General features: G+C 54.0%; 2 protein-coding genes across 4 annotated transcripts; both read left to right on the forward strand.

Annotated features, from left to right (window-relative positions):
• The first annotated feature begins 5,636 nt into the window (after positions 1–5,636).
• LOC102683352 (cellular retinoic acid-binding protein 2-like) lies at positions 5,637–11,005 on the forward strand. The gene is made up of 4 exons (XM_006641543.3): positions 5,637–6,102; positions 9,455–9,633; positions 9,966–10,082; positions 10,480–11,005. Exons 1-4 carry the CDS (start codon positions 6,021–6,023, stop codon positions 10,528–10,530), a joined length of 429 nt encoding a protein of 142 aa, XP_006641606.1. The 5' UTR covers positions 5,637–6,020; the 3' UTR covers positions 10,531–11,005.
• Positions 11,006–17,410: 6,405 nt separating this feature from the next.
• Positions 17,411–25,469, forward strand: scamp3 (secretory carrier membrane protein 3). 3 transcript variants are annotated; one of them, XM_069184997.1, is made up of 9 exons: positions 17,411–17,772; positions 18,635–18,715; positions 19,775–19,891; positions 21,117–21,246; positions 21,332–21,460; positions 21,547–21,706; positions 22,443–22,544; positions 23,000–23,117; positions 24,037–25,469. In XM_069184997.1, exons 1-9 carry the CDS (start codon positions 17,719–17,721, stop codon positions 24,196–24,198), a joined length of 1,053 nt encoding a protein of 350 aa, XP_069041098.1. In that variant the 5' UTR covers positions 17,411–17,718; the 3' UTR covers positions 24,199–25,469. The 3 variants fall into 3 exon arrangements, with proteins under 3 accessions (XP_069041098.1, XP_069041097.1, XP_069041099.1); XM_069184996.1 differs by having other exon boundaries at positions 17,415–17,772; positions 21,114–21,246; XM_069184998.1 differs by lacking the exon at positions 19,775–19,891 and having other exon boundaries at positions 17,418–17,772.
• The last annotated feature ends 85 nt before the right edge of the window (positions 25,470–25,554 follow it).

A 25,554-nucleotide genomic window follows, 5' to 3' on the forward strand; every position in this document is an offset into this window, starting at 1 on the left:
CTTCCTCAGCCTGAGCTGTCTGTGTCCATTCTAACACAGTCCTCACACAGTCCTTCCTTAGCCTGAGCTGTCTGTGTCCATACTAACACAGTCCTCACACAGTCCTTCCTCAGCCTGACCTGTCTGTGTCCATACTAACACAGTCCTCACACAGTCCTTCCTCAGCCTGAGCTGTCTGTGTCCATTCTAACACAGTCCTCACACAGTCCTTCCTCAGCCTGAGCTGTCTGTGTCCATTCTAACACAGTCCTCACACAGTCCTTCCTCAGCCTGAGCTGTCTGTGTCCATTCTAACACAGTCCTCACACAGTCCTTCCTCAGCCTGAGGTGTCTGTGTCCATACTAACACAGTCCTCACACAGTCCTTCCTCAGCCTGAGCTGTCTGTGTCCATACTAACACAGTCCTCACACAGTCCTTCCTCAGCCTGAGCTGTCTGTGTCCATACTAACACAGTCCTCACACAGTCCTTCCTCAGCCTGAGCTGTCTGTGTCCATTCTGTCTAACACAGTCCTCACACAGTCCTTCCTCAGCCTGAGCTGTCTGTGCCCATTCTGTCTAACACAGTCCTCACACAGTCCTTCCTCAGCCTGGACGATGTGGCCTGGTCGTTGCTCAGCAAGCGCTGCACTCCTGAAAGAGCCTTTTATGATTCCCTGTAGCCTCCATGGTAACTGTACTATTCTAACATCCCTGTGAACCTGTGCCTGCAAATCAGTGCTCCTTAGGAGGACCCCTGTTCTGTTTATTCATTTCAGAAAGTGCTTTCTTTCTCAGCAGGGGTTTGCTAATTGATTTATAAAACCACTTGAGTCACTGATTTCCTGCCTTTGATTTATCACTGGTGGGTTCAATCTGTTCTGTGCTTTCAGCAGAATCTCTTTAAACTCTTGCCACAAATGCTCTGCTGTTTCCATCTCCACCCTGTCCCACTCTACTCCTCTAATCGGCTTTCCTGAAATTGGGAAGTTCATCTTGGAATCTCTCCTTGCTCTTTTCCCCCTCTCCTGTATCACCTCTATATGTCTCGACTCATTTCTCCCCTCTCCTCCTCTCTCCTCTCTCCTCTCCCACAATCCTATCAATTCAATTCAATTCAATTCAAGGTGCTTTATTAGCATGACCGATGGGTACAATCAGTGTTGCCAAAGCAAATAAAAATAATAAAATTAACATGGAACAAAACATGGAAGTAAAATAAAATCTACAGACATGTTACAGACATTTACAACAAAGACATATTATAAAATATTGACATACTGTATACTGTAGGTGGCTGGAGCATTATTGGGAGACAGACTCACTGTTCCTCAGGCTGTGACAGGAGATCACATACTGGGCTGCCAGATCAACTGAGTTCCCTCCTCCCTCTCCCAGTAGGATTGGGACCTGTTGTGGTTTTGGCAGGTGTGGGAACTCTGGGATTAGATTTCTGAATTTCGGGAAGAATGTTTCTCTAATCCCAGAGTATCTGTCACAGTGCAGTAGTAGACGAGGAGAGTATCATCTCTCCTCTTCTTTCTCTCGACCCTCTCCTCCTCTCCCTCAATCCTCTCCTCTCCCTTATTAATCTTTCATCCCCCTCTCATCAATCTTCTCTCCCACAATCCTGTAATTTCTCCTCGTCTTTCTCTCAACCCTCTCCTCCTCTCCCTCAATCCTCTTCTCTCTCCTCTCCCCCCTTCCTCTCCCTCAGTCCTCTCCTCTCTCCTTCTCTCCCTCAATCTTCTCCTCTTCCTCAATCTTCTCTCCCTCAATCCTCTTCTCTCTCCTCTCCCCCCTTCCTCTCCCTCAGTCCTCTCCTCTCTCCTTCTCTCCCTCAATCTTCTCCTCTTCCTCAACCTTCTCTCCCTCAGTCCTCTGCTCTCTCCTCCTTACAAGCTGTAAATGCAGTGCTGCAGAGTGAGGGAGAGAAAGTGTGTGCCTCTCTCTGACTGAGAGAGCCTCTATCCCTCACATGCACACGCACCCCAGTGAGTTAATTAACTTTCATCAGATGATTAAGTCATCATGGGCCACTGAACGACCCAGCCCCCTCCTCCATTCCTCTGGTGAGGGAGAGAAAGAGCACAAGACTGAAAGAGAGGCAACATTAACAGTGACTCTCATCTCCCCTGTAACAGCCTGGCCTGATCATAATCACGAGAGTGTGGCAGAGTATGTGCACGGTGCTGGATTTGGAGTGTGTGTGTCTCAGTCTGTCCACAGTGACAGTGTGGTCAGTCACAGTGCAGCCCAGTGCAGTGACCGTGTGGTCAGTCACAGTGTAGCCCAGTGCAGTGACAGTGTGGTCAGTCACAGTGTAGTCCAGTGCAGTGACAGTGTGGTCAGTCACAGTGCAGTGACAGTGTGGTCAGTCCAGTACAGCGACAGTAACTCCAAGGCTCACAGACCAGTCAGATCAAAGCCCCGTTTGAGTCACTTCAAAAAAACAATCAGAGCTGAGCAATTAATTCAGAAAGTAAATAAATGTTGCACAGGGAACGAGATGAACAGGTCCGATCAGACCAGACTCTGCACGCCCACAAGGAACAATAGATACTCCCTGGAGCAGCTCTGCAGCAGCTGTGATTCTAGCATCTACAACTCACTCCTCCATCCCACTGGAGTGACTGGACACTCACCCCTTCACCCCACTGGAGTGACTGGACACTCACCCCTTCACCCCACTGGAGTGACTGGACACTCACCCTTCCAATTAGCTGGAGTGACTGGACACTCACCCTTCCAATTAGCTGGAGTGACCAGACACCCCTCCACCCCACTGGAGTGACTGGACACTCGCCCCTCCACCCCACTGGAGTGACTGGACGCTCGCCCCTCCACCCCACTGGAGTGACCAGACACCCTGCTGGAGTGACCAGATACCCCTCCACCCCTCTGGAGTGACCGGACCCTCCCCTGTGGTTCCCCGGGCCTCATGCTGGAAGGGCTGTGGGTGACAGCGAGAGCTCCGCCCCCAGCCCAGGCCCGACTGGAGCACGCCGGAGGTATGCTGACCTGCTTTCCTCTCCCCAGAGAATCGGCTCCTCCGGTTCCTCCAGTCGGGTCTGTTGAGCGCTGGTCTGCTGCCAGCGCGGCCCCGGCCTGTGCAGAACCGGATCGGAGAGCAGAGGGAGAGGCTGCAGAGCTGTCAGACTGGCTGCTGTCACGAACCCTCCTGCCCACGCGCCAGCCTCCACTGCACTGCTGCTGCTGCCAGCCGGGGACAGAGCGCTCACTGTAGGTCACAGTGCTTTTACCCTGATCTCACTGGGCTGTACTGCACTGGACTGTGCTTTTACCCTGATCTCACTGGGTTTTACTGCACTGGACTGTGCTTTTACCCTGATCTCACTGGGCTTTACTGCCCTGTATTGTGCTTTTACCCTGATCTCACTGGGCTTTACTGCACTGGACTGTGCTTTTACCCTGATCTCACTGGGCTGTACTGCCCTGTATTGATTGTGCTTTTACCCTGATCTCACTGGGCTTTACTGCACTGGACTGTGCTTTTACCCTGATCTCACTGGGCTTCACTGCACTGGACTGTGCTTTTACCCTGATCTCACTGGGCTTCACTGCACTGGACTGTGCTTTTACCCTGATCTCGCTGGGCTTTACTGCACTGTACTGCACTTTTACCCTGATCTCACTGGGCTTTACTGCACTGGACTGTGCTTTTACCCTGATCTCACTGGGCTTCACTGCGCTGTACTGTGCTTTTACCCTGATCTCGCTGGGCTGTACTGTAGATACAGAGAGGCTTTCCTATTAGTGCTCGGTGTCTGAGTGGTTCTGATGACGGCCACTGAGATTCACGGGCGCGGTCCAGTGATGGACAGAGGGGGCACGTCCTCCCATCCCCAGAGATCTCTCTGCCGGGCTGCTTGCTCGATGCTTGTGTGTCTCCAGCGGCGCTGTGCCGTCCCGTGACAGCGTGCTCCCGAGATGCCGGGGGGAAGGAGAGGCTCCGGAGAGGGCGAGCGGGGGTTGCAGTGTTCAATCACCCGGCCACGGCCCAAGTGGATTTTTCCCAGTGCGGGGGGCTCACGGTAACCTTGGCAACAGCCCTCGGTCCCAGGAATGGGGCAGAGAGAGAGGAGTCCATCCATCACTTGTCAATCTTTAACCTCATCCTTCAGCTCGGATCATCGGAGCCGATTCATCATTCCTCTCTCTGTCTGCTGCCTTTGTCTCCTTTCCCTCTCAAATTCCACTTTCCCCAGCACAGTCTCCTCTCCCTCTGCCCCTCTCTCGCTCATCCCTCACTCCTCTTCACTCCTGATCGGTTCTGATCCCACCTGATCGATCCGGATCTACTCTGATCACTCCTCTCCCCTTCTGATCAATCCTGATCAATTCTGACCACTCCTCTTCACTCCTGATAGATCGTGGTCACTCTTGGTCAATTCTGGTGGCTGCTGATCAGTTCTGATCACTCCTCTTCAGTCCTGATAGATCGTGGTCACTCTTGGTCAATTCTGGTGGCTGCTGATCGGTTCTGATCACTCCTCTTCAGTCCTGATTGATCCTGGTCCCCGCTCCCGTGTGCGGACTGCAGAGTTGTGGTTCCGGGAGCAGTTTGTGGGGAGCTGATATTCTGCGGATGAGGTCCCTCTGCGGTGTGTGGTTCCCTGTGCAGGAAGCGTTTTCCACAGGGTCCGGGGTCCTGGGAGCCCACTGGTGTGTGACAGACCTGTGGACATGTGTCTCTGTCTCTGGAGCGAACCCGGGGCCTGTGACCTGTGGAAATGGGGTGCTGGTCTCCCCCTGTCTCTGGGGTGAGCCCTTGGGCCTGTGACCTGTGGAAATGGGGCACTGGTCTCCCCCTGTCTCTGGGGTGAGCCCTTGGGCCTGTGACCTGTGGAAATGGGGCACTGGTCTCCCCCTGTCTCTGGGGTGAGCCCTTGGGCCTGTGACCTGTGGAAACAGGGTGCTGGTCTCCCCCTGTCTCTGTCTCTCGGGCGAGCCCGGGGCCTGTGACCTGTGACCTGTGGAAACGGGGTGCTGGTCTCCCCCTGTCTCTGTCTCTCTGTCCCCCTGTCTTACACTCTCTCTCCCCTCGGATCACTCTCTTACACTCTCTCTCCTCTCTGATCACTCTCTCATCACTTTCTTACTCTCTCCCCTCTCTCTGATCACCACTTTCCTCCTCTCTCTCTCTCTCTCTCTGATCCTCCCTCTCTCTGATCTTCACTCCCTCCCTCCCTCTCTCCTCTTCCTTTGTTCTCAAAGACCTGCCTTCCCTCTCCAGTCCTTCACCTCGCCCCTGAATTCCAGGAGCCGATTTTCCTAACAGGCACAAGCGGAAACCCTGATTTTCTTTGTCTTTGCTGGCGAGCGGTGCTGCTACATTGATCTGATGGCGGTGCTAATTGGAGCGTGTGCGCGGCCGGCGGTGTGTCCCCCTCTGGAGGGCGCGGCGGCCAGCAGGACGGGCCGGCGGCGAGATGAGAAAAAAAGGTAGAAGGGGGCGTGTTTCGGGCTGGGGGTGGGAGGGGCTAACAGGACCGGGGCGTGGTCTCACAGCTGCTCCTTCTCCGTCTGGGAACGACAGAGGGGCGGGGATTGGAACGCACCGGGGGGAGGGGTTAGAATCCTGGGGCGGGGGCGGGGGGAGGGGTGTCCCGGGGCGCCAGTCAAAAACTAGTCCCCGGCATGTGAGCTTTTCTCATTCATACAAGGCAGCCGTCTTCAAAGAGAGCCCCGCTGAAAAGCAGCTGGATTACGGGGGATTAGGTGCGAGGGAAGAAGAGAAAGGAAGAGTTGACAGGAGGCAGACGCGTTAAGCAGATCGGCGAGCGAGAGAGATCCTTAAAGCAGATTAGCCGCCTCTGAGCAGAGATCTGAGGAAAGCTAGCTAACGGCGAGATCGCTGGAGAAGAGGCGCTCACATCTCCCAGGCATCGAGCAGGACCGCGCTCGGCACACCTTGGAGAACCCCGGCAGCTCCACCGACTCCCGGAGGCAAGGGGAAATAAGAGGCCAATTGATTTCTCCCCCCTGAGCAACCTGGTGTTCTGTTCTCACCCCGGACGATGGAGGGCAAGATTCCCGACTTCTCTGGCAACTGGAAGATGAAGAGCTCGGAGAATTTCGAGGAGCTCCTGAAGGCTCTGGGTGAGTGATGCGGCGATTCCTGCTCTCAGCCCGGCCGGGGTCTCGGCGCTTGGAGCTCGGGGTACTGGGGGGTACAGCCTCGCTGTTTGCTCGTCTTCATCAGCACATCAGCACCCCCTACACTCCCCCTCCCCACACCCAGATCGTCTCCCCGACTACCCCCCTCCCCGCGGCCGGCGGCGATGCAGAGACCCGGGTCGGCCTGTCGGTGGCGCCCCGGAGCGCGGGCGGGCAAAACCGTCCAGTGACGATCGCCTGGCATCGTGAAGCCGTGTGTGTGCGCGTACCTGTACCTGTGTGTGTGTCTGTGTGTGCGTGTGTGAGTCTATGTGTGTCTGTGCCTGTGTGCGTGTACCTGTTCCTGTGTGTGTCTGTGCTTGTGTGTGCGTCTACGTGTGTGTCTGTGCTTGTGTATGTCTCTGTGTGTATGTGCTTGTGTGTGCCTGTGTGTGTGATTGTGTGTGTACCTGTACCTGTATGTGTACTTGTGCCTGTGTGCGTCTGTTTAAGTGTGTGTGTGTACAGGTGTGTCTATGTGTTTAAGTGTGCCTGCAAGTATACAGTAAGAGTGTGTGCCTGTGACTATAAGTGTGTATAGATGTGTGTATATGTGTCTGTGTGTATAGGTGTGTCTACCTGTTTAAGTGTGTGTCTTTCAATATAAGTGTGTGTCTGTTTGTGTAGGTATGCGTGTCTGCATGTATAGGAGTGTGTGTGTGTTTGTCTTGTGCCCTTAGGTATGTGCGTGCCTGTGTGTGCAGTATACTGTAGGTGTTTGGGTTTAGGTATGTGTGTGCCTGCTAATACAGGAGTGTGTGTGTGGGTATATGCATTTCTGCATGTATAGGTGTGTGTCTGTGTATTGTGTGTGTGTGTAGGTGTGTGTCTAAGTATAAGTGTGTGTGTCTGTGTGTCTATTCTTTAAGTGTATGTATCTACAGTATGTGAGTAGGGAACAAGTGTACTATTTCTGTACCCTGGTGTACTACAATATACTGCAGTTTACCATGATGTCCTACAGTGTATTGAGGTCCAGAGTGATGTGTCCAAGGCAGACGGGTTTGCAGTACATCTCTCCTGGTTCAGAGAAACAGACAAGGAAGAGACAGAGATCTAGAAAGAGAGAGACAGACAGAGGGAGGGAGAGAGACAGAGCAGGCAGAGGGAGAAAGAGAGAGACAGACAGAGGGAGGGAGAGAGACAGACAGAGGGACCTGAGACACTCCTCTCCCCAGTGCTCACGATGATCTGAGGAGACTGAAGAGCTGCAGACGTGACTGAACTCAGACCCTCAGCCTGGGACAAACAATCCTATTCTTCTCTCTCTGCCGTTTTTTTCCAACACTGGTATCTCGTCCAAGAAATCGGAGGAAGACGCCTGCTAGACAGTTGCTCGTCATGCGGTCGGCCGCCGGATGAAAAAGCTCGATTGTTCCTCCTTGAAACCGGAGCTGTCGCGCAGGTTCTCCTCGTTGCCACGGCTCGTCATGGAAGCTCGGCTGCCAGGCATTTAATTAGCATCATGTTGGCAGCCTCACCCTGCTGGCTCTGCGCTGTCTCACCCTGCTGGCTCTGTGCTGTACCGCACTGCACACGGCCTCACCCTGCTGGCTCTGTGCTGTCTCACCCTGCTGGCTCTGCGCTGTCTCACCCTGATGGCTCTGTGCTGTACCGCACTGCACACGGTCTCACCCTGCTGGCTCTGTGCTGTACCGCACTGCACACGGCCTCACCCTGCTGGCTCTGTGCTGTCTCACCCTGCTGGCTCTGCGCTGTCTCACCCTGATGGCTCTGTGCTGTACCGCACTGCACACGGTCTCACCCTGCTGGCTCTGTGCTGTACCGCACTGCACACGGCCTCACCCTGCTGGCTCTGCGCTGTCTCACCCTGCTGGCTCTGCGCTGTACCGCACTGCACACGGTCTCACCCTGCTGGCTCTGTGCTGTACCGCACTGCACACTGTCTCACCCTGCTGGCTCTGTGCTGTACCACACTGCACACTGTCTCACCCTGCTGGCTCTGTGCTGTCTCACCCTGATGGCTCTGTGCTGTAACGCACTGCACACGGTCTCACCATGCTGGCTCTGTGCTGTACCACACTGCACACTGTCTCACCCTGCTGGCTCTGTGCTGTCTCACCCTGATGGCTCTGTGCTGTACCGCACTGCACACGGTCTCACCATGCTGGCTCTGTGCTGTACCACACTGCACACTGTCTCACCCTGCTGGCTCTGTGCTAAGAATACAGGAACGTGACAAAAATCCCACAATGGTGAGAGGCCATTTGGTTTCTAGGAGCTAATTTATCCAGGGTATCAGCTTCTACCATGTGGCTGGAGAGATTGTTCCACACCCCTACCATACTTTGTGCAAAGAGGAGACTCGTGTCTTCTGATTTGCTGTTCACGATTGAAGAGCATATGAACATTAGAAGGGCTACAAATGAGCGGAGGCAATTGGGCCAAGCTCATTTCTGGTCCAGTAATGGTTCTGGTGGACTTTATGAAGGATTCTGGGAATTGTGAATTCTTGAACACGTTCTCCGACTCCTGGGTCTCTCACTGTCCATGTGTCAGCTCCTCCTGTCACTCTGCCTGTTAGCGCTGTGCGTCTTTAACAACTCTGCGTGACCCCACTCCTTTCCGGGTCCTCCCCCTGCCGGCCCACCTGTCAGCACCCCCCCTCCTTGCTTCCTGTGACCCCTGAACCCAGAGTGCATCCGAGCCCCAGGCCAAGGAAGCTGGCTGACCCCTCTCCCCTCTCAGACTCGCTTCAAGTTCAGAGCTGCTCCGCTGGAACAGATCTATATATACACTTACACAGCTGCTGTGTGAGCACGCAGCGCTGAAACCCGAGCCCTGGGCATCGCTCCCTGCCGCCCCCTCCCGTGTCCTGCGGTGCCCTGCTCTCCGAGTCTTGTTCCTCCCCGCCAGGAAGCGGAGAGAGAGGTGTGCGTACAGCACGGGGAGGGGCCGTCTGCCTCTGTCGGTTACACAGGACTGTGCAGTGCAGTGCGCTATATGGATTGTGTGATGTTTTGTGTTCTGAACTGATCTTGTGCTGTTTATCTACTCTGTGCTGTTTACCAACCCTGTGCAGTGTGTCTACTCTGTGCAGTGTACCAATACTGTACTGTTTATCTGCTCTGTGCTGTGTACCAACCCTGTGCAGGGTGTCTACTCTGTGCAGTTGACCAATACTCTGCTGTTTATCTGCTCTTTGCTGTGTATATACTCTGTGCAGTGTGTCTACTCTGTGCTGTGTACCAACACTACGTATTGTGCCAGTACTGTGCTGTTTATCTGCTCTGTGCTGTGTACCAACCCCGTGCTGTGTGTCTACTCTCACCAGGAGTGAACGTGATGCTGAGGAAGATCGCCGTGGCAGCTGCCTCCAAGCCAGCCGTGGAGATCCGCCAGGACAATGAGACCTTCTACATCAAAACCTCCACCACTGTCAGGACCACAGAGATCAACTTCACCGTGGGCCAGGAGTTCAGCGAGCAGACAGTGGATGGCAGGCCCTGCACAGTAAGGGAGGGAGGGGCAGGGGAGACAATTAGTATAATCACCAGGCAGTGTGTCTGTATGAACCCCTCTCTCTCAGTGCAGTGTTAATGTACTGGAGTGTCCAGTCAGTCAGTGTGTCTGTATGAACCCCTCTCTCTCAGTGCAGTGTTAATGTACTGGAGTGTCCAGTCAGTCAGTGTGTCTGTATGAACCCCTCTCTCAGTGCAGTGTTAATGTACTGGAGTGTCCAGTCAGTCAGTGTGTCTGTATGAACCCCTCTCTCTCAGTGCAGTGTTAATGTACTGGAGTGTCCAGTCAGTGTGTCTGTATTAACTGCTTGCTCTTTGGCTCAGAGTTTCCCATGCTGGGAAGGGGAGAACAAGATTGTGTGTGAACAAACCCTGCTGAAGGGAGATGGCCCGAAAACTGCCTGGACCCGTGAAATGACCAATGATGGCGAGCTCATACTGGTAATGACTTCTTGTTTGCTCAATATGCACTGGACTGTGCTTTTACCCTGATCTCACTGGGCTTCACTGCACTGGACTGTGCATTTACCCTGATCTCACTGGGCTTTACTGCGCTGTACTGTGTTTTTATGAGCTCTGACAACACAGAAATAAGAATTTAAAAACTTGGAAATAAGAACTCTAGTCCCACTGAATGCCGTTGAGGGGCGTCATTCTCATTAGCGTTGTGTGATGCTGTTGATGTTTAGTGCGGTGTTTTTTGTCAGTACTGTGATTGATGCCTCTTTGTCCATGTGAAGTACTTGAGGTGTCTGTCAGTGCTGCAGTGTGTTTGTGCTGCTGTTGTTATCTCTTTGTGTTGCATGTCATTGCTGATGCTGTTTGTGTTGTGTTGCAGACCATGACAGCGGATGATGTGGTGTGTACCAGAGTCTACGTCAAGGAGTAAGACTCGAGGACACACTTCTCCTCTTCAGCGCCTTTGCATCCTGTCTCTGTGCTGCAGGGCTGGGAAGACAGAGGCTGATGTACCCAGTGTGTTCAACTCTGTAGTCAGTGTCAAAAGTCAAGTCAGCGTGTCAGTTAGGCTGTGTGTCAGTCAGTCAGCGTGTCAGTTAGGCTGTGTGTCAGTCAGTATGTCAGTTAGGCTATGTGTCAGTCAGTCGGTCAGTGTGTCAGTCAGTCGGTCAGTGTGTCAGTCAGTCAGGCTATGTGTCAGTCAGTGTGTCAGTCAGCATGTCAGTCAGGGTGTAGGTATGTGACCACTCTCTCTCCAGTCCTGTGTTTTCTTGGATGAAAATGGATATTTATTTTATTACAGTTTATACTCAACTTCATTTGGTTTTATTTTTTGGGGGGGTTTTATTGATAATTTCTGCTCTTCTATTTCTGTCTAAAAACAATAAAGCATGGTTTTAACTCCAGACAGCTCACGTGTCTCTGTGCCACAGTGAGTGAGTGTGTGATGGTGTGTGAGTAAGAGCCAAGATCCCTTACTAATTCATTTACAGAAGACAACAACAGATGATTGGTTACACCTGAAAACCAGTGACCAGAAGTCCTATCAGAAATCAACCAAATCACAGCACAAGCCAAACAACAATACCTCACCCACTGGGTCACACACACAAGCACAACACAAACTGGAATGTAACAGGACCCCAAACAGACAATACACACTCTACACACTGAGTATGTGACCAGCGTGAGAGACAGCAGAGAAACAGACCCTGATGAGTACAGGCTCACTGACCACAGCCTGGACAGAGAAACTGGACACAGGCAGGAATGAGGAAGAGAGAGAGAGGGCAGTGAGAGAGAGGAGAGAAGGAGACAGGAGACCGTGAGAGAGGAGAGAAGGAGACAGAGGGCAGAGAGAGGAGAGGAAGGAGACAGGAGACAGTGAGAGGGGAGAGAGAAGAGAGAAGGAGACAGGAGACTGAGAGGGGAGGGAGAGGAGAGAAGGAGCCAGGAGACAGTGAGAGAGGAGAGAAGGAGACAGGAGACTGAGAGGGGAGAGAGAGGAGAGAAGTAGACAGAGGGCAGAGAGAGGAGAGGAAGGAGACAGGAGACAGAGGGCAGAGAGGGAGAGGAGAGAAGGAGACAGGAGACAGTGAGAGGGGAGAGAGAGGAGAGAAGGAGACAGGAGACTGAGAGGGGAGAGAGAGGAGAGTAGGAGACAGGAAACAGAGGGCAGAGAGGGAGAGGAGAGAAGGAGACAGGAGACAGTGAGAGGGATACTCCCATACTCTGGGATTAGAGAAACATTCTTCCCTAAATTCAGAAATCTAATCCCAGAGTTCCCACACCTGCCAGACTCAGTTGAACTCAGTTGAACTGGCAGCCCACTATGTGATCTCCTGGCACAGCCTGAGGAACAGTGAGTCTGTCTCCCAATAATGCTCCATCTGTTTACAGTATATGTAAATATTTTTTTATATGTCTTTGTTGTAAATGTCTGTAGATTTCATTTTACTTTTATTTTTTGTTTTGTTTCATGTTACTTTTATTTGCTTTGGCAACACTGATTGTACCCATCGGTCATGCTAATAAAACACCTTAAATTGAACTGAGAGGGCAGAGAGGGAGAGGAGAGAGAGAAGACAGGAGACAGTGAGAGGCAGAGAGGGAGAGGAGAGAGTGAGAGGGCAGAGAGGGAGAGGAGAGAAGGAGACAGGAGACAGTGAAAGGCAGAGAGGGAGAGAATGGGAATCAGACAGTGATGGAGGAGGAGAGAGGTGATCAAAGCACAGTGGCGACAGGGGGAGGGTCCCTGTGCTTTTGTGAAGTGCTGCTCGTTAATCACCATGACAACTCCATGTGGCAGCTGGGGGCACTGGGTGGGAAAGGGGGGCAGGTCAGAGAGACACACTGGCCACACAGACAGGTGTGGAGGAGTGTGTGTGCTCTCAGTGGCACACGGAGGACAGAGAGACAGGCAGGCGGGGGAGAGAGGAGTCCAGGGGTCTGTCACGGCCCACAGGCAGCAGGACTCACGCTGAGCCTGTGACTCGTTAGCAAAACATCTTAAGAGTCCATACTTCCACACATCCTCGTTAACACGATGGCTTCACTCCTGGAGCGAGACAGACTGACACACTGACGTCATGACAGATCGACACGCTGACAGTGGTTGATTGACAGGAACACACTGACTTATGGGTCTCTATCAGGATGTGAGACAGACAGGGAGGGGGGTGAAAGGTCTCACTGTGGGACACTGGGAGGGGGGGCAGGTGAGTAGAAACTGCTGAAAAACAGGCAGCAGTACTGGCTGTAGTAACAGCAGCAGTAGTAACAGCAGCAGTACTGGGTGTAGTAACAGCAGCAGTACTGTCTGTAGTAACAGCAGCAGTAGTAACAGCAGCAGTACTGGGTGTAGTAACAGCAGCAGTAGTAACAGCAGCAGTACTGTCTGTAGTAACAGCAGCAGTACTGTCTGTAGTAACAGCAGCAGTAGTAACAGCAGCAGTAGTAACAGCAGCAGTACTGGCTGTAGTAACAGCAGCAGTAGTAACAGCAGCAGTACTGGCTGTAGTAACAGCAGCAGTACTGTCTGTAGTAACAGCAGCAGTAGTAACAGCAGCAGTACTGGGTGTAGTAACAGCAGCAGTAGTAACAGCAGCAGTACTGGGTGTAGTAACAGCAGCAGTAGTAACAGCAGCAGTACTGTCTGTAGTAACAGCAGCAGTAGTAACAGCATTAGTACTGGCTGTAGTAACAGCAGCAGAAGTAACAGCAGCAGTAGTAACAGCAGCAGTACTTGCTGTATAACATTAATTACAGTAATAGCAGCATGATTTGTTCTAATCTATCCTCGCTCCCTCTGTGCTGTGTGTCTTTGTATTCGTGAATATTAATTCATGGTTAATATTTCCAGCATGAACTGATATTTAGCTCTGGGCTGCAGGAGGACTCGATCCCTGTATCCTGCCCATTCCTGCGATCCGTGAGAACTGCCGGCTCCCGGAGAAGCTCCTGGGAAGGCAGATCTATGCCTACAAGCCGTTCAGATCTCACCGCCGTGTCTCTGCGGCAACTGACTGACACGCACACGTGTTGTCGGCATCCACTGACACGCACATCTGTCGGCATGGCGACCGGCGTCCGGGGAGGTGTGGAATGTGGCGCCTGGCCGTCTGACAGAGCCGGGCCTCGGCCCGCGGAGCTCCGCAGAGCTGGGGGGGTCAGGTGGAGGGGTCCCCGCGGGTCAGGAAATACCAAGGGCTTTATGGGGAGCTTGGTGATTGACATCAGATGTGCTAATGGGAAGCAGGTTGGGCCTGGAAACGAGAAGCAGGCCTGAGAGCAGAGGGGAGAGAGAGAGGGGAGACAAGAGAGAGGAGAAAGGAGAGAGGGGGGAGAGGAGGACAGAGAGGGGGAGAGAGGAGGACAGTGAGGGGGGAGAGGAGGATAGAGGAAAAGAGAAGAGGACAGCAGAGGAGAGGTGGTAGGAGAGGAGAGAGGACATCGGAGTGGAGGCAGTGGGAGAGACAGAGGCTCAGAGAGGTGTCCTGGCCTGTCCTCAGCCCCTCAGGCAGCCTGGCCTCTGCGTTACTGCCTGAACCAGACTGCGCCCTCCAGAAAACAGCCCCACCCTGCAGAGCACTGTGCAATAAAACAGCCCCCTCTCGTAAAACAGCCCCATAAAACAGCCAGCCCTCCAAGTCAGGAGGTGAGCCCTGCCCTGCCCTGCCCCTCCCCTCTCAGCGTTAATAGCCCCTGCTGGCCAGTCCTCACACACCCCTTCAGCACCAGAGCTCTTAAACCTCTCCTCACCTGTCTCTCTGTCCTGTCTGTCTCTCCATCTCTCCTCTCTCTCTGCTGTCTGTCTCTCCCTCTCTCCTCTCTGTCTCTCCTCCCTGCGTCTATCTGTCCCGTCTGTCTCTCCTCTCTCTTATCTGTCTCTCCCTCTCTCCTCTCTGTCCCGTCTGTCTCTCCTCCCTGTGTCTCTCTGTTCTGTCTTTCTCTCCTCTCTGTCTCTCTCCTCCCTGCTTCTCTCTCCTGTCTGTCTCTCCCTCTCTCCTGTCTGTCTCTCTCCTCCCTGCTTCTCTCTCCTGTCCATCTCTCCCTCTCTCCTGTCTGTTCCTCTCCTCCCTGCTTCTTTCTCCTGTCTGTCTCTTTAGGAGCATAAAGGCAAACACTTCCAGATTCAGAGACAGTTTCTTCCCACAGGCTGTTGAATTACTGAAGTCTACCCCTACCACTGGCTCACGCTGATGGGTTTTAATTAAATGTTGTTTAACTTGTTGCTGTTGCTGCTGTTCTGTGTTTATGTTTTTGCTGATTCCTTAAATGTCTTTGAATTGGAGCGTATATGCAAACAAGCATTTCATTGCACTGACAAACTGAACTCTCTCTCCTCCCTCATCTCCCTCCTGTCTTACTGTCTCTCCTCTCTCCTCTCTGACCTCTTGTCCTCTGAGTCATGTGAGGTCACATGTTGCTGGGCCAGGGGTTCATTTGGAGGTGTCATCAGTCAGGTGACTTGTCTTGCTAAAGCAATGCACCACACTGTGCTAACACACTGAAACTCTGCAGTGTGCGTTCACCATGACATGCCGGTGTGTGTGCACGCGCCATGGTGTGTGTGTGTGTGTGTGTGCGTGCGTGCGTGCGTGCGTGCGTGCGTGTGTGTGTGTGTGTCCAGTCCAGTCCCTGGCTCGCTGCAACTCTGCTGCCTCTGGATTCCAAACCACAACCATCTGCAGCCAATGGGCAGACAGAGGAGCATGACATCATCGCTTGTGGAATGACATGACATCATCGTTCCATGGAAACTGAACTGGGAGAGGGTAACAGGAGAGGGGATGAAGAAGCGAAGGGCAGGGAGGGGAGAGGGAGAGGGGGGCGGAGAGGGACGAGCAGGGTGGCCGATCAGGCACCAGCAGGCCTAAGTTCAGGGGCTCCCCGTCTCTCTTGCTGGCTCTAGGGGGCAGATCGCAGCCGACAGGCCACTGACTGCTGGCTGGAGGTCAAGAGCTGAGCTGCCTCTCTGGGTCAGAGGTCATAGGTTAGGGGTTAGGCACGGTAATGGCACCGAGACTCAGGTGCACATACTGGGGGTGTGCTGGACCGACCTGCACTCTTCCGAGTCCTGTCATTCTGTGTTTCCTACGCATCCCTGGAAAAGGGAAACAAAGAGGCCGGCACACACATGCTGGGCCTCTCTAGTCAGCACTTTTGGAGAACACTGGAGCGTGTTGTTGACCTATTTGGGAAAATTCTGGCCAACTGCATGGTGGGAATTGATTTGAGAAAAGAAGACGTCTCTGTTTCAGGCACATATTTATTGTACACGGGCGCCCTCTGCTGGACATGAGGAGAGCAGATACATTCAGACCTGCACACTGCGATGATAGTCATCCCTAAGGACCCCCCAACGCTTTGCCCATAGGTGCCCATGTCAAGGCCTGTGAAGAGTCTGAATTCTTGCGTCAGTATCCCTAGTCCTTGTTTCTGTTCAAGACTCAAGAGACTCAGTTCCCCCAGCCTGTCAGTGCGAGACACTCCCTTCAGACTGAAGAGACTCAGTTCCTCCAGCCTGTCAGTGCGAGACACTCCCTTCAGACTGAAGAGACTCAGTTCCTCCAGCCTGTCAGTGCGAGACACTCCCTTCAGACCAGGAATATATCCGGGATCTCCTTTCTGATTCCAAAGTAGCTACATATTATAGTAGCTACATATTTTCTATTACCTGGTAACCAGGATTGTGCAAAATATTCTAAATCGGACCTTATTAGTGACTCATAACAGACTTGATTTAAATTTTAAGCTTTTGGGTCGATGTCCCAGCATCTTGTTTGTCTTTTTAATTGCTTCGTCAAATGTTTGAACAAGACGGAAAAGACGAACCAACACAAACGGCTAAACCTTTTCCCGAATAGCCTCTTCTGGCGCAGTTTCCCCCATTTGTTATTATACTGTCGTTATTGTACTCACAGTGGAAAAGCTGGTTCTCCTTCGAGGCTGTCCCGGCCGAGCCTTGCTTGGCCTGTGCCGCTCGAATGAAAGTGTAGTAGTTAGAACAATTCGTGCTTTTATATCGCTGGATTGAAAAAACCCAACCACATGTCACTTAACAAACAGGACAGTCGAACCAGCGCGCTGTGAGAATCGCTTCCCTCGTCTTTTAAGGCGAGCGCACCCCCCTCTGCTGGTCATGGAGAGTACTGCAGGTCGCTTTGAATTTTTTTTTTCTTTCTGAAGAGCTTCAAAGCACTTGGGTTTGTAAACTCTGGGTGACCCTGCCGTGTCAAGTCTCGGTGCTTTATTGGGGTGGGTTTTCCAAGGCGGGCAGGACCCCCCAGTGGATGACAGATTGAGAGACACACGGTGGTACACGCATGCAGCAGGCCTCAGAGACGCAGGAGAGAACCGCTGAGCCTGAAGCAGCTGCTCCTGAGAGAGACTGAGGGGTCTGTGTGGCTCCGTCTTCCAGACACAGTGGGGGACAGAGAGAAGAGAAACCGGGGCGTGGTGCTGTGTGACAGGTGTACAGGGCTCTAGGAGGACCTCATTAAACTACAGCTGCAACCGTGTTACAGCGTCGAGTATAAAAGTTTACTTAAAAAACACCAGTCAGCAAGAGACGGAGAAAAGAGCAACGCTTTCTGCTGATCGACCACAAGGAGAAAAACAAATCACATAGCCAGCACAAGTGCAGCAGCAGTGGATATCCCCACGGTTACTAAACCAAATCCACACCTAGCTGATGATTAAGGGAACAGTTGTCGTCACAGGACTTCAGCGCTCAGGCTCCCCAGTTCAAACTCAAAAAAACTCGCAGAGCCCTGCGCATGCGCGCCGCGGTCACATGCGGCGCCCGTCAGCTGACCGGACTTCCGGGTTCCCCAGCCCAGCTCAGCGCGAGCGCCCGGAGACGCAGACAGGGAGGAGTGCGGCGCTGCAGGTCCCGAGCCAGCACGAGACGAGAACAGCGCGCCCGTGGCGAGGGTGAGCTTCTTTTCGCTCCGGCGTGAACGCGGCGTTTCCAGCGCGCAGGAGGGCGGCGGTGTCGGTATCGCGCCTCCGCTGCCGGTTCTGGGGCGTCGTTGCCAATCCGCGGAATCGCCCCTGTCCCAGCCCGGGCTCAGACCGCGGGCCCCCGCACCTCGTCCAAGGGCCGCACGGAGCCATGTCGCAGTACACCCGGTTCCCGGACCCGGCCGACGACACCAACCCGTTCCAGGTCTGTTTACCTGATGTCTTTGACAAGCGTGTGTTTCACTGGAACCATCGTACTGTATCACTCTGTAGTCCCAGTGGACAGTAGTGTGATCCACTCCAGGTTTTACAGTGCTGTCAGTCAGACTCCCAGTGCACAGCAGTCTGATCCACTCCAGTTTTTACAGTGCTGTCAGTCAGACTCCCAGTGTACAGCAGTCTGATCCACTCCAGGTTTTACAGTGCTGTCAGTCAGACTCCCAGTGCACAGCAGCCTGACCTGCTCCTTGTGTCCCTACTGGAGGTTTCAATGTTTTTAATAAATTTGAATAGATGTGTGAAACTTGAAGTCACATGATATTATTCCCACAGTATCATCTAGGATTTCGACAAGAGTCTGTGGCTGACAGTTCAAATGTACCCAGTTAAAATTGTGGAGTTTTGTTGATGATCATGTTAACTGATAGTGTTCAGTGAAAAATAGTGATGCAGAGATACAGGGAGTGAGACAGCGACTGTCTGAGAGGGAGAGAGAGGAGCAGAGGGAGGGGAAGTCACATGCGCTTACTCAGCTCTGTGAATAAGGAGCTCAGTGTCTCAAAAGAGAGAGCCGTGGCTGTGATATGACTGTTATTGTGTAATTGCCAAGTTGTTGTGTGGCTGTTTAATTGCTGTGTAGCTGTTTGATTATCCTGCAGTTGTGTAGCTGCTGCAGGTGTGTAGCTGCGGTGTGGTTGTGTTGAGCTTTGTAGCTGCGGTGTGGTTGTGTTGAGCTTTGTGGTTGCGCTGTGTGGCTGTGTTGAGACTGTGTGCCGGTTGTGTAGCTGCTGTGTGGTTGTGGTTTGGGATTGTCCTTACTGTTGTGTAACTGTGTTGTTGTGTGACAGGACCCTGCTGTAGCCCAGCACTCCAGCAACACTGGCTATGCCACCCTGGACCTGTATAACCCCTTCGACAGCAACACTACGGTGAGGCAGTGTACCTGTTTCTGTGTCCTCCTGAGGGTGCCTCTCTCCCTCCCTCTCTCTCTCTCTGACCTCCTGAGGGTGTCTCCCTCTCTCCCTCTCTCTCTCTGTCCTCCTGAGCGTGCCTCTCTCCCTCCCTCTCTCTCTGTCCTCCTGAGCGTGCCTCTCTCCCTCCCTCTCTCTCTCTGTCCTCCTGAGCGTGCCTCTCTCCCTCCCTCCCTCTCTCTCTCTGTCCTCCTGAGCGTGCCTCTCTCCCTCCCTCCCTCTCTCTCTCTGTCCTCCTGAGCGTGCCTCTCTCCCTCCCTCCCTCTCTCTCTCTGTCCTCCTGAGCGTGCCTCTCTCCCTCCCTCTCTCTCTCTGTCCTCCTGAGCGTGCCTCTCTCCCTCCCTCTCTCTCTCTGTCCTCCTGAGCGTGCCTCTCTCTCTCTGTGTCCTCCTGAGCTTCTCTCTCCCTGTGTCCTCCTGTTCCTCATGCTAGGACAGGAGATCACACACTGCTGTTGTTGTTGTTGTTGTTGTTTTTGTTATTATTATTTTTGCGAGACAGGCCCTGTTCCTCAGGCTGGGACAGGAGATCACACACTGGGCTGCAGCTCTATTGATTTGTGTCCCTCAGTTGGACTAAAAGTTGTTCTGATTCTGGCTGTAGTGGGAATTCTGGGATCCCTGCTTGTCTGTCTTCATCTTTCCCTCCTCATTCACAATTCACAATTTTATTGAAGCACACCAGCAGGCAACAGTTCAGAACGGCTTCAGCAGGACATGAGCATCCCCTAATGTTAATGTTAAATGTAATGAACACTAAGAACCCGGCTGAACACAGTGAACATTCCCATAGTAAACAACCCTGCACAGCAACCCCACAGACTCCCAGATGAAAATTCAGCCACTTAGCAGGTGATGAAAAGAACAGTTGGTGCCTCAGTAATTCACCTGGTGAAGGCCGGTCAGGCTGCTTGCTCTCTCAGTGCAGGTGCAGTTTTTAACCCCTGTCAAGGTCTGGGGCTGTTCCCTGAACTGTCTGTTCCTTCACCATCCCGCGTTTGTGTGTGTGTTTATACAGACCCCCCCTCCCTACGAGGCTGCCCAGACCACCCCCACCCCCCCACAGCCAGCACAGCCACCCGCAAAAAAGAGCTCCCCGACTGAGCCAAGGAACTATGGCTCCTACAGCACACAGGTACCTGTCTGTCTCTCTGTGTGACTGACGATGGCTCCTACAGCACACAGGTACCTGTCTGTCTCTCTGTGTGACTGACGATGGCTCCTACAGCACACAGGTACCTGTCTGTCTCTCTGTGTGACTGACGACGGCTCCTACAGCACACAGGTACCTGTCTGTCTCTCTGTGTGACTGACGACGGCTCCTACAGCACACAGGTACCTGTCTGTCTCTCTGTGTGACTGACGATGGCTCCTACAGCACACAGGTACCTGTCTGTCTCTCTGTGTGACTGACGACGGCTCCTACAGCACACAGGTACCTGTCTGTCTCTCTGTGTGACTGACGACGGCTCCTACAGCACACAGGTACCTGTCTGTCTCTATGTGTGACTGATGAAAGGCTCCTACAGCTTGCAGGTACCTGTCTGTCTCTCTGTGTGACTGACGACGGCTCCTACAGCTCGCAGGTACCTGTCTGTCTCTCTGTGTGACTGACTATGGCTCCTACAGCACACAGGTACCTGTCTGTCTCTCTGCGTGACTGACGACGGCTCCTACAGCACACAGGTACCTGTCTGTCTCTCTGTGTGACCGACGACGGCTCCTACAGCACACAGGTACCTGTCTGTCTCTCTGTGTGACTGACGATGGCTCCTACAGCACACAGGTACCTGTCTGTCTCTCTGTGTGACCGACGACGGCTCCTACAGCACACAGGTACCTGTCTGTCTCTCTGTGTGACCGACGACGGCTCCTACAGCTCCCAGGTCTCTGTCTGTCTCTCTGTGTGACTGATGAAAGGCTCCTACAGCTCGCAGGTCTCTGTCTGTCTCTCTGTGTGACTGATGAAAGACTCCTACAGCACACAGGTACCTGTCTGCCTCTCTGTGTGACTGACGATAGCTCACGCGCACCTGTCTGCCTCTCTGTGTGACTGATGAAAGACTCCTACAGCTCACAGGTACCTGTCTGTCTCTCTGTGTGACTGACGATGGCTCCTACAGCACACAGGTACCTGTCTGTCTCTCTGTGTGACTGCCGATAGCTCACGCGCACCTGTCTGCCTCTCTGTGTGACTGCCGATAGCTCACGCGCACCTGTCTGCCTCTCTGTGTGACTGACGATGGCTCCTACAGCACACAGGTACCTGTCTGTCTCTATGTGTGACTGCCGATAGCTCACGCGCACCTGTCTGCCTCGCCCCCGCGCTCGCGCGCTGACGGTCGCTGTCCTCCCAGCAGGCGCCGCCCCCGGTGGCGGCCGCGGCCACAGCCGAGCTGCTGAGGAAGCAGGAGGAGCTGGAGCGCCGGGCCGCGGAGCTGGAGAGGAGAGAGCGAGCCCTGGACAGCGCCGGGCTGGGCGGCGCCGCCAGTGAGTAGCCGCCAGCCCCGCGGAGCCCCCTCTGGTGGGTACTGGCGGGAGTGGCGCCCGTGACGTCTCTGTCCCTCCCCCGCAGCCCGACAGAACAACTGGCCCCCGCTGCCCTCGTTCTGTCCCGTCCAGCCCTGCTTCTACCAGGACATCGCCGTGGAGATCAGCCAGAACTTCCAGCGGACCGTCACCGCCATGTACTACTTCTGGATAGGTGAGCCCCCCGCCCCGCCGGCCGCCGGCGAATGAACGGGGGCGTGGCGGGAGGCTGGGTTAACCCTTTCCTCTCCCGCCTGCCAGTGTCCGCCGGCGCTCTCCAGCTGAACTTCCTGGCCTGCCTGGCTCACTTCTGCATCGACACGGCGGTCGGCGTGGACCTGGGCATGTCCATCCTGTGGCTGTTGCTCTTCACCCCCTGCTCCTTCCTCTGCTGGTACAGGCCCTTGTACAAAGCCTTCAGGTGTGTGTGTAGGGGGGGGGGTGGGGCTGAGGGGGGTTTACAAATCCGGGATTCTGGGGTTCGTGAGCTCCTGCAGTCTGTGTGTGTGCTGTCAGCGAGAGCTGCCTCTGGCCTCAGCTCTGCTGTGGGGCTGCAGTGTGGATCGGGGGAAGAGAACAGCGCCCCCCTGTGTCTGTGTGTGCTGTCAGTGAGAGTTGTCAGTCCTCAGCTCTGCTGTGGGGCTGCAGTGTGGAAGAGGAGCTGTTATCTCAACAGTACAGGTGTCAGAGGAGGAGAACAGCGCCCCCCTGTGTCTGTCCAGGGCTCCTGCAGTCTGTGTGTGTGCTGTCAGCGAGAGCTGCCTCGGTCCTCAGCTCTTCTGTGGGGCTGCAGTGTGGATCAGGGGAGGAGAACAGCACCCCCCTGTGTCTGTCCAGGGCTCCTGCAGTGTGTGTGGGCTGCTTTAAGAGGAGTATTTTCTCTATTGGTCCTGTGCTGGTTCATTGCCATGAGAGTGCACTCATCCCAGTAAATAGAGAACTGCAGATACAGATTTCACAGGGAAAATTAAAAAAATATTATTATTTATATATTTAAAAAAGTTAAATTACTTGCTTATCACATGCTCTTATCTGTGTTAGTTAGGTAGTGGGGAGCTCAGCTGTAACGAACTGTCTCTGTCTCCAGACCTGTGACTTTTTAAGACAGCGGGTGGTCGATTTATTCAAGATCGTTTTCCCTCTCTCTCTCTCACCAGGAGTGACAGTTCCTTCAATTTCTTCCTCTTCTTCTTCATCTTCTTCACCCAGATTGTTGTATACATCCTCATGGCCATCGGTATCCCTAACTGGGGCTTCAGGTACGAGAGAGAGAGACTGTACCGTCAGACCACTGGCATAACATTCAGAGAACTACAATTCCCAGGGATCCCTGCACCCCACCCTCAGAGGAAGGTGCTCTTGTCTGTCTGACTGGCTGCCCACTGTTGCCGTGGTGTCATTGCCAGGCAACCTCTCTTGCCCTCACTAGAGCCATGTGCAGACAAACATAGCAAAACTGAACATGCTCACCCCTCACAACCCCGCCAGGACAGCTCTCAGCCCTTGCATGCAGTGACACAGGCACATATAGACATGCATGCACACACAGGCACATGTAGACATGCATGCACACACAGGCAAATGTAGACATGCGTGCACACACAGGCACATGTAGACATGCGTGCACACACAGGCACATGTAGACATGCGTGCACACACACAGACACATGCGCATACTCGACTCCTGACCCCTCTCCCTCTCTCTCTGCGCCAGCGGGTGGATCGTGGCCCTGTCGTCGGTGAAGAAGAATGTGGGCGCGGGTGTGATCATGCTGCTGGCTGCTATGGTCTTCACTGGCCAGGCCGTGCTGGGAACCGTCATGCTGAAGAGGGTGAGACGGGGGGGGCGGGGCGACCCTCTGGCCAGAGTGTGTGCGTTTGTGTGTCTGTGTGTCACTGCATCAGTGCTAGGTGTGTGTCTGTGTGTCACTGCATCAGTGCCAGGTGTGTGCCAGGTGTGTGCCAGGTGTGTGTCAGGTGTGTGTGTGTGTGTCACTGCGTCAGTGCCAGGTGTGTGTGTGTGTGTCACTGCGTCAGTGCCAGGTGTGTGTCAGGTGTGTGTCTGTGTGTCACTGCATCAGTATCAGGTGTGTGTCTGTGTGTCACTGCATCAGTGCCAGGTGTGTTCCTGGTGTGTGTCAGGTGTGTGTCTGTGTCACTGCATCAGTGCCAGGTGTGTGTCTGTGTGTCACTGCATCAGTGCCAGGTGTGTTCCTGGTGTGTGTCAGGTGTGTGTCTGTGTCACTGCATCAGTGCCAGGTGTGTGTCTGTGTGTCACTGCATCAGTGCCAGGTGTGTTCCTGGTGTCTGCCAGGTGTGTGTCTGTGTCACTGCATCAGTGCCAGGTGTGTGTCTGTGTGTCACTGCATCAGTGCCAGGTGTGTTCCTGGTGTGTGTCAGGTGTGTGTCTGTGTCACTGCATCAGTGCCAGGTGTGTGTCTGTGTGTCACTGCGTCAGTGCCAGGTGTGTTCCTGGTGTGTGTCAGGTGTGTGTCTGTGTCACTGCATCAGTGCCAGGTGTGTGTCTGTGTGTCACTGCGTCAGTGCCAGGTGTGTGTCTGTGTGTCACTGCGTCAGTGCCAGGTGTGTGTCAGTGCCAGGTGTGTGTGTGTGTGTGTGTGTGTCACTGCATCGGTGCCAGGTGTGTGTCAGTGCCGGGGGTGTGTCAGGTGTGTCTCGGTGTACGAGTGTGTGTGTTTGTGCACACTGCCTCACACTGACTTGCTGACTGGGGTCCCCTGTCCCCTGCAGATCCACTCCCTGTACAGACAGACGGGCGCCAGTTTCCAGAAGGCGCAGGCGGAGCTGGCCTCGGGCGTCCTCTCCAACGACGCCGTGAGACAGGCGGCGGCCCAGGCGGCGGCGGGGGCGGCGCAGGGGGCGGCGCAGGGGGCTTTCACCGGGGGCAGATAGACGCCCGGGGGGAGACGTGTGATGGAGGGGCAGCAGGAGGGAGTGATTGTTTGCCAGCCAGTAGGGGGCGGGGATGGAGCCCAGCGCTCGAACCCGCTCCCTCTGCCCAGCCTGTGTGGCCCTGTGGGATAGTAACGAGCACTCAGCGGACCGTCCACCCACTCCACTAGTGTCACTCATGCCTCTGATGTCACCCACTCCACTAGTGTCAGTCTAGTGTCCCTCTGACAGTTACCCACTCCACTAGTGTCCATCTCATTCACCTGACAGTTACCCACTCCACTAGTGTCAGTCTAGTGTCCATCTGACAGTTACCCACTCCACTAGTGTCCATCTCGTTCCCCTGACAGTTACCCACTCACCTAGTGTCCATCTCGTTCCCCTGACAGTTACCCACTCCACTAGTGTCAGTCTAGTGTCCATCTGACAGTTACCCACTCCACTAGTGTCCATCTCGTTCCCCTGACAGTTACCCACTCACCTAGTGTCCATCTCGTTCCCCTGACAGTTACCCACTCACCTAGTGTCAGTCTAGTGTCCCTCTGACAGTTACCCACTCCACTAGTGTCACTCTGACAGTCCTGTCAGTTCTTTGGTGAGTCTCGTCTCTTGAGTGCCCTCCAGTGGTGGCAGCCGGCACTGCAGTCAGTCTGCACACGCCCCCTGCGTCCATGTGTCCTGTGTCCACCGTCCTCTCCCTGCCTCCGGGACCAGACTCTGATCCTCCTGGACCCTCGCCAGGAAGATTTGGCCTTTTTCTGGGGGTTTTCCCTTCCAGATGCATTTAGCAGAGGTTCCCACTGGGCAGCAAGGCACCGTGGAGTCGGGTCGAAATCCGTCTCCTGGAACATCACACTGTTCTCCTGATGTCCACTTGGCAGTCACTTCACACTGCCGTGTCTCCCGTCTCCTTTCTCTCTGCCCACGCTAGTGTGTCTCCTATCAATACCCTCCTTGCCCACGCAATTGTGTCTCCTCTCTCTCCCGGTGCTCACCACTGTGTCTCCTCTCTCTCCCCCTGCTCATGCTGCTGTATCTCCTGTCTCCTCTCTCCCCGCGCTCACCGCTGTGTCTCCTCTCTCCTCTGCCACACACACTGCTGTGTCTCCCGTGTATAATTCTCTGTGTTGCTATGGCCCTCGCTCCTGTTGGAGATGCGACTGTGCTGTTATTGTGCCAAAATGTACACCTCGCTGTAACCTGGTATTGCTGTAAAACGTGTTGTATACTTTTTATTTTTTACGTTTAATAAATAACTAACTCGGAGCGCCTGTGCGGGCCGGCGGCTGCTCTGTGACGCTGCGTGGGAGTGGGGCTTGCGCGCCAGCAGCGATCCCGGGGGTTTCCTGCGTGTGC

Source organism: Lepisosteus oculatus, chromosome 27 (assembly GCF_040954835.1).
Source record: "Lepisosteus oculatus isolate fLepOcu1 chromosome 27, fLepOcu1.hap2, whole genome shotgun sequence".
Classification (NCBI taxonomy): domain Eukaryota; kingdom Metazoa; phylum Chordata; class Actinopteri; order Semionotiformes; family Lepisosteidae; genus Lepisosteus; species Lepisosteus oculatus.

Excerpts from the sequence above, each read along its gene's own strand:
- LOC102683352 (XM_006641543.3), top strand. The coding sequence starts at position 6,021 with ATGGAGGGCAAGATTCCCGACTTCTCTGGCAACTGGAAGATGAAGAGC. Across the intron at positions 6,103-9,454 it reads GGAGCTCCTGAAGGCTCTGG|GAGTGAACGTGATGCTGAGG; the intron begins GTGAGTGATGCG and ends TACTCTCACCAG. Across the intron at positions 10,083-10,479 it reads ATGATGGCGAGCTCATACTG|ACCATGACAGCGGATGATGT; the intron begins GTAATGACTTCT and ends GTTGTGTTGCAG.
- scamp3 (XM_069184996.1), top strand. The coding sequence starts at position 17,719 with ATGTCGCAGTACACCCGGTTCCCGGACCCGGCCGACGACACCAACCCG. Across the intron at positions 21,707-22,442 it reads CCCTTGTACAAAGCCTTCAG|GAGTGACAGTTCCTTCAATT; the intron begins GTGTGTGTGTAG and ends CTCTCTCACCAG. Across the intron at positions 22,545-22,999 it reads ATCCCTAACTGGGGCTTCAG|CGGGTGGATCGTGGCCCTGT; the intron begins GTACGAGAGAGA and ends TCTCTGCGCCAG.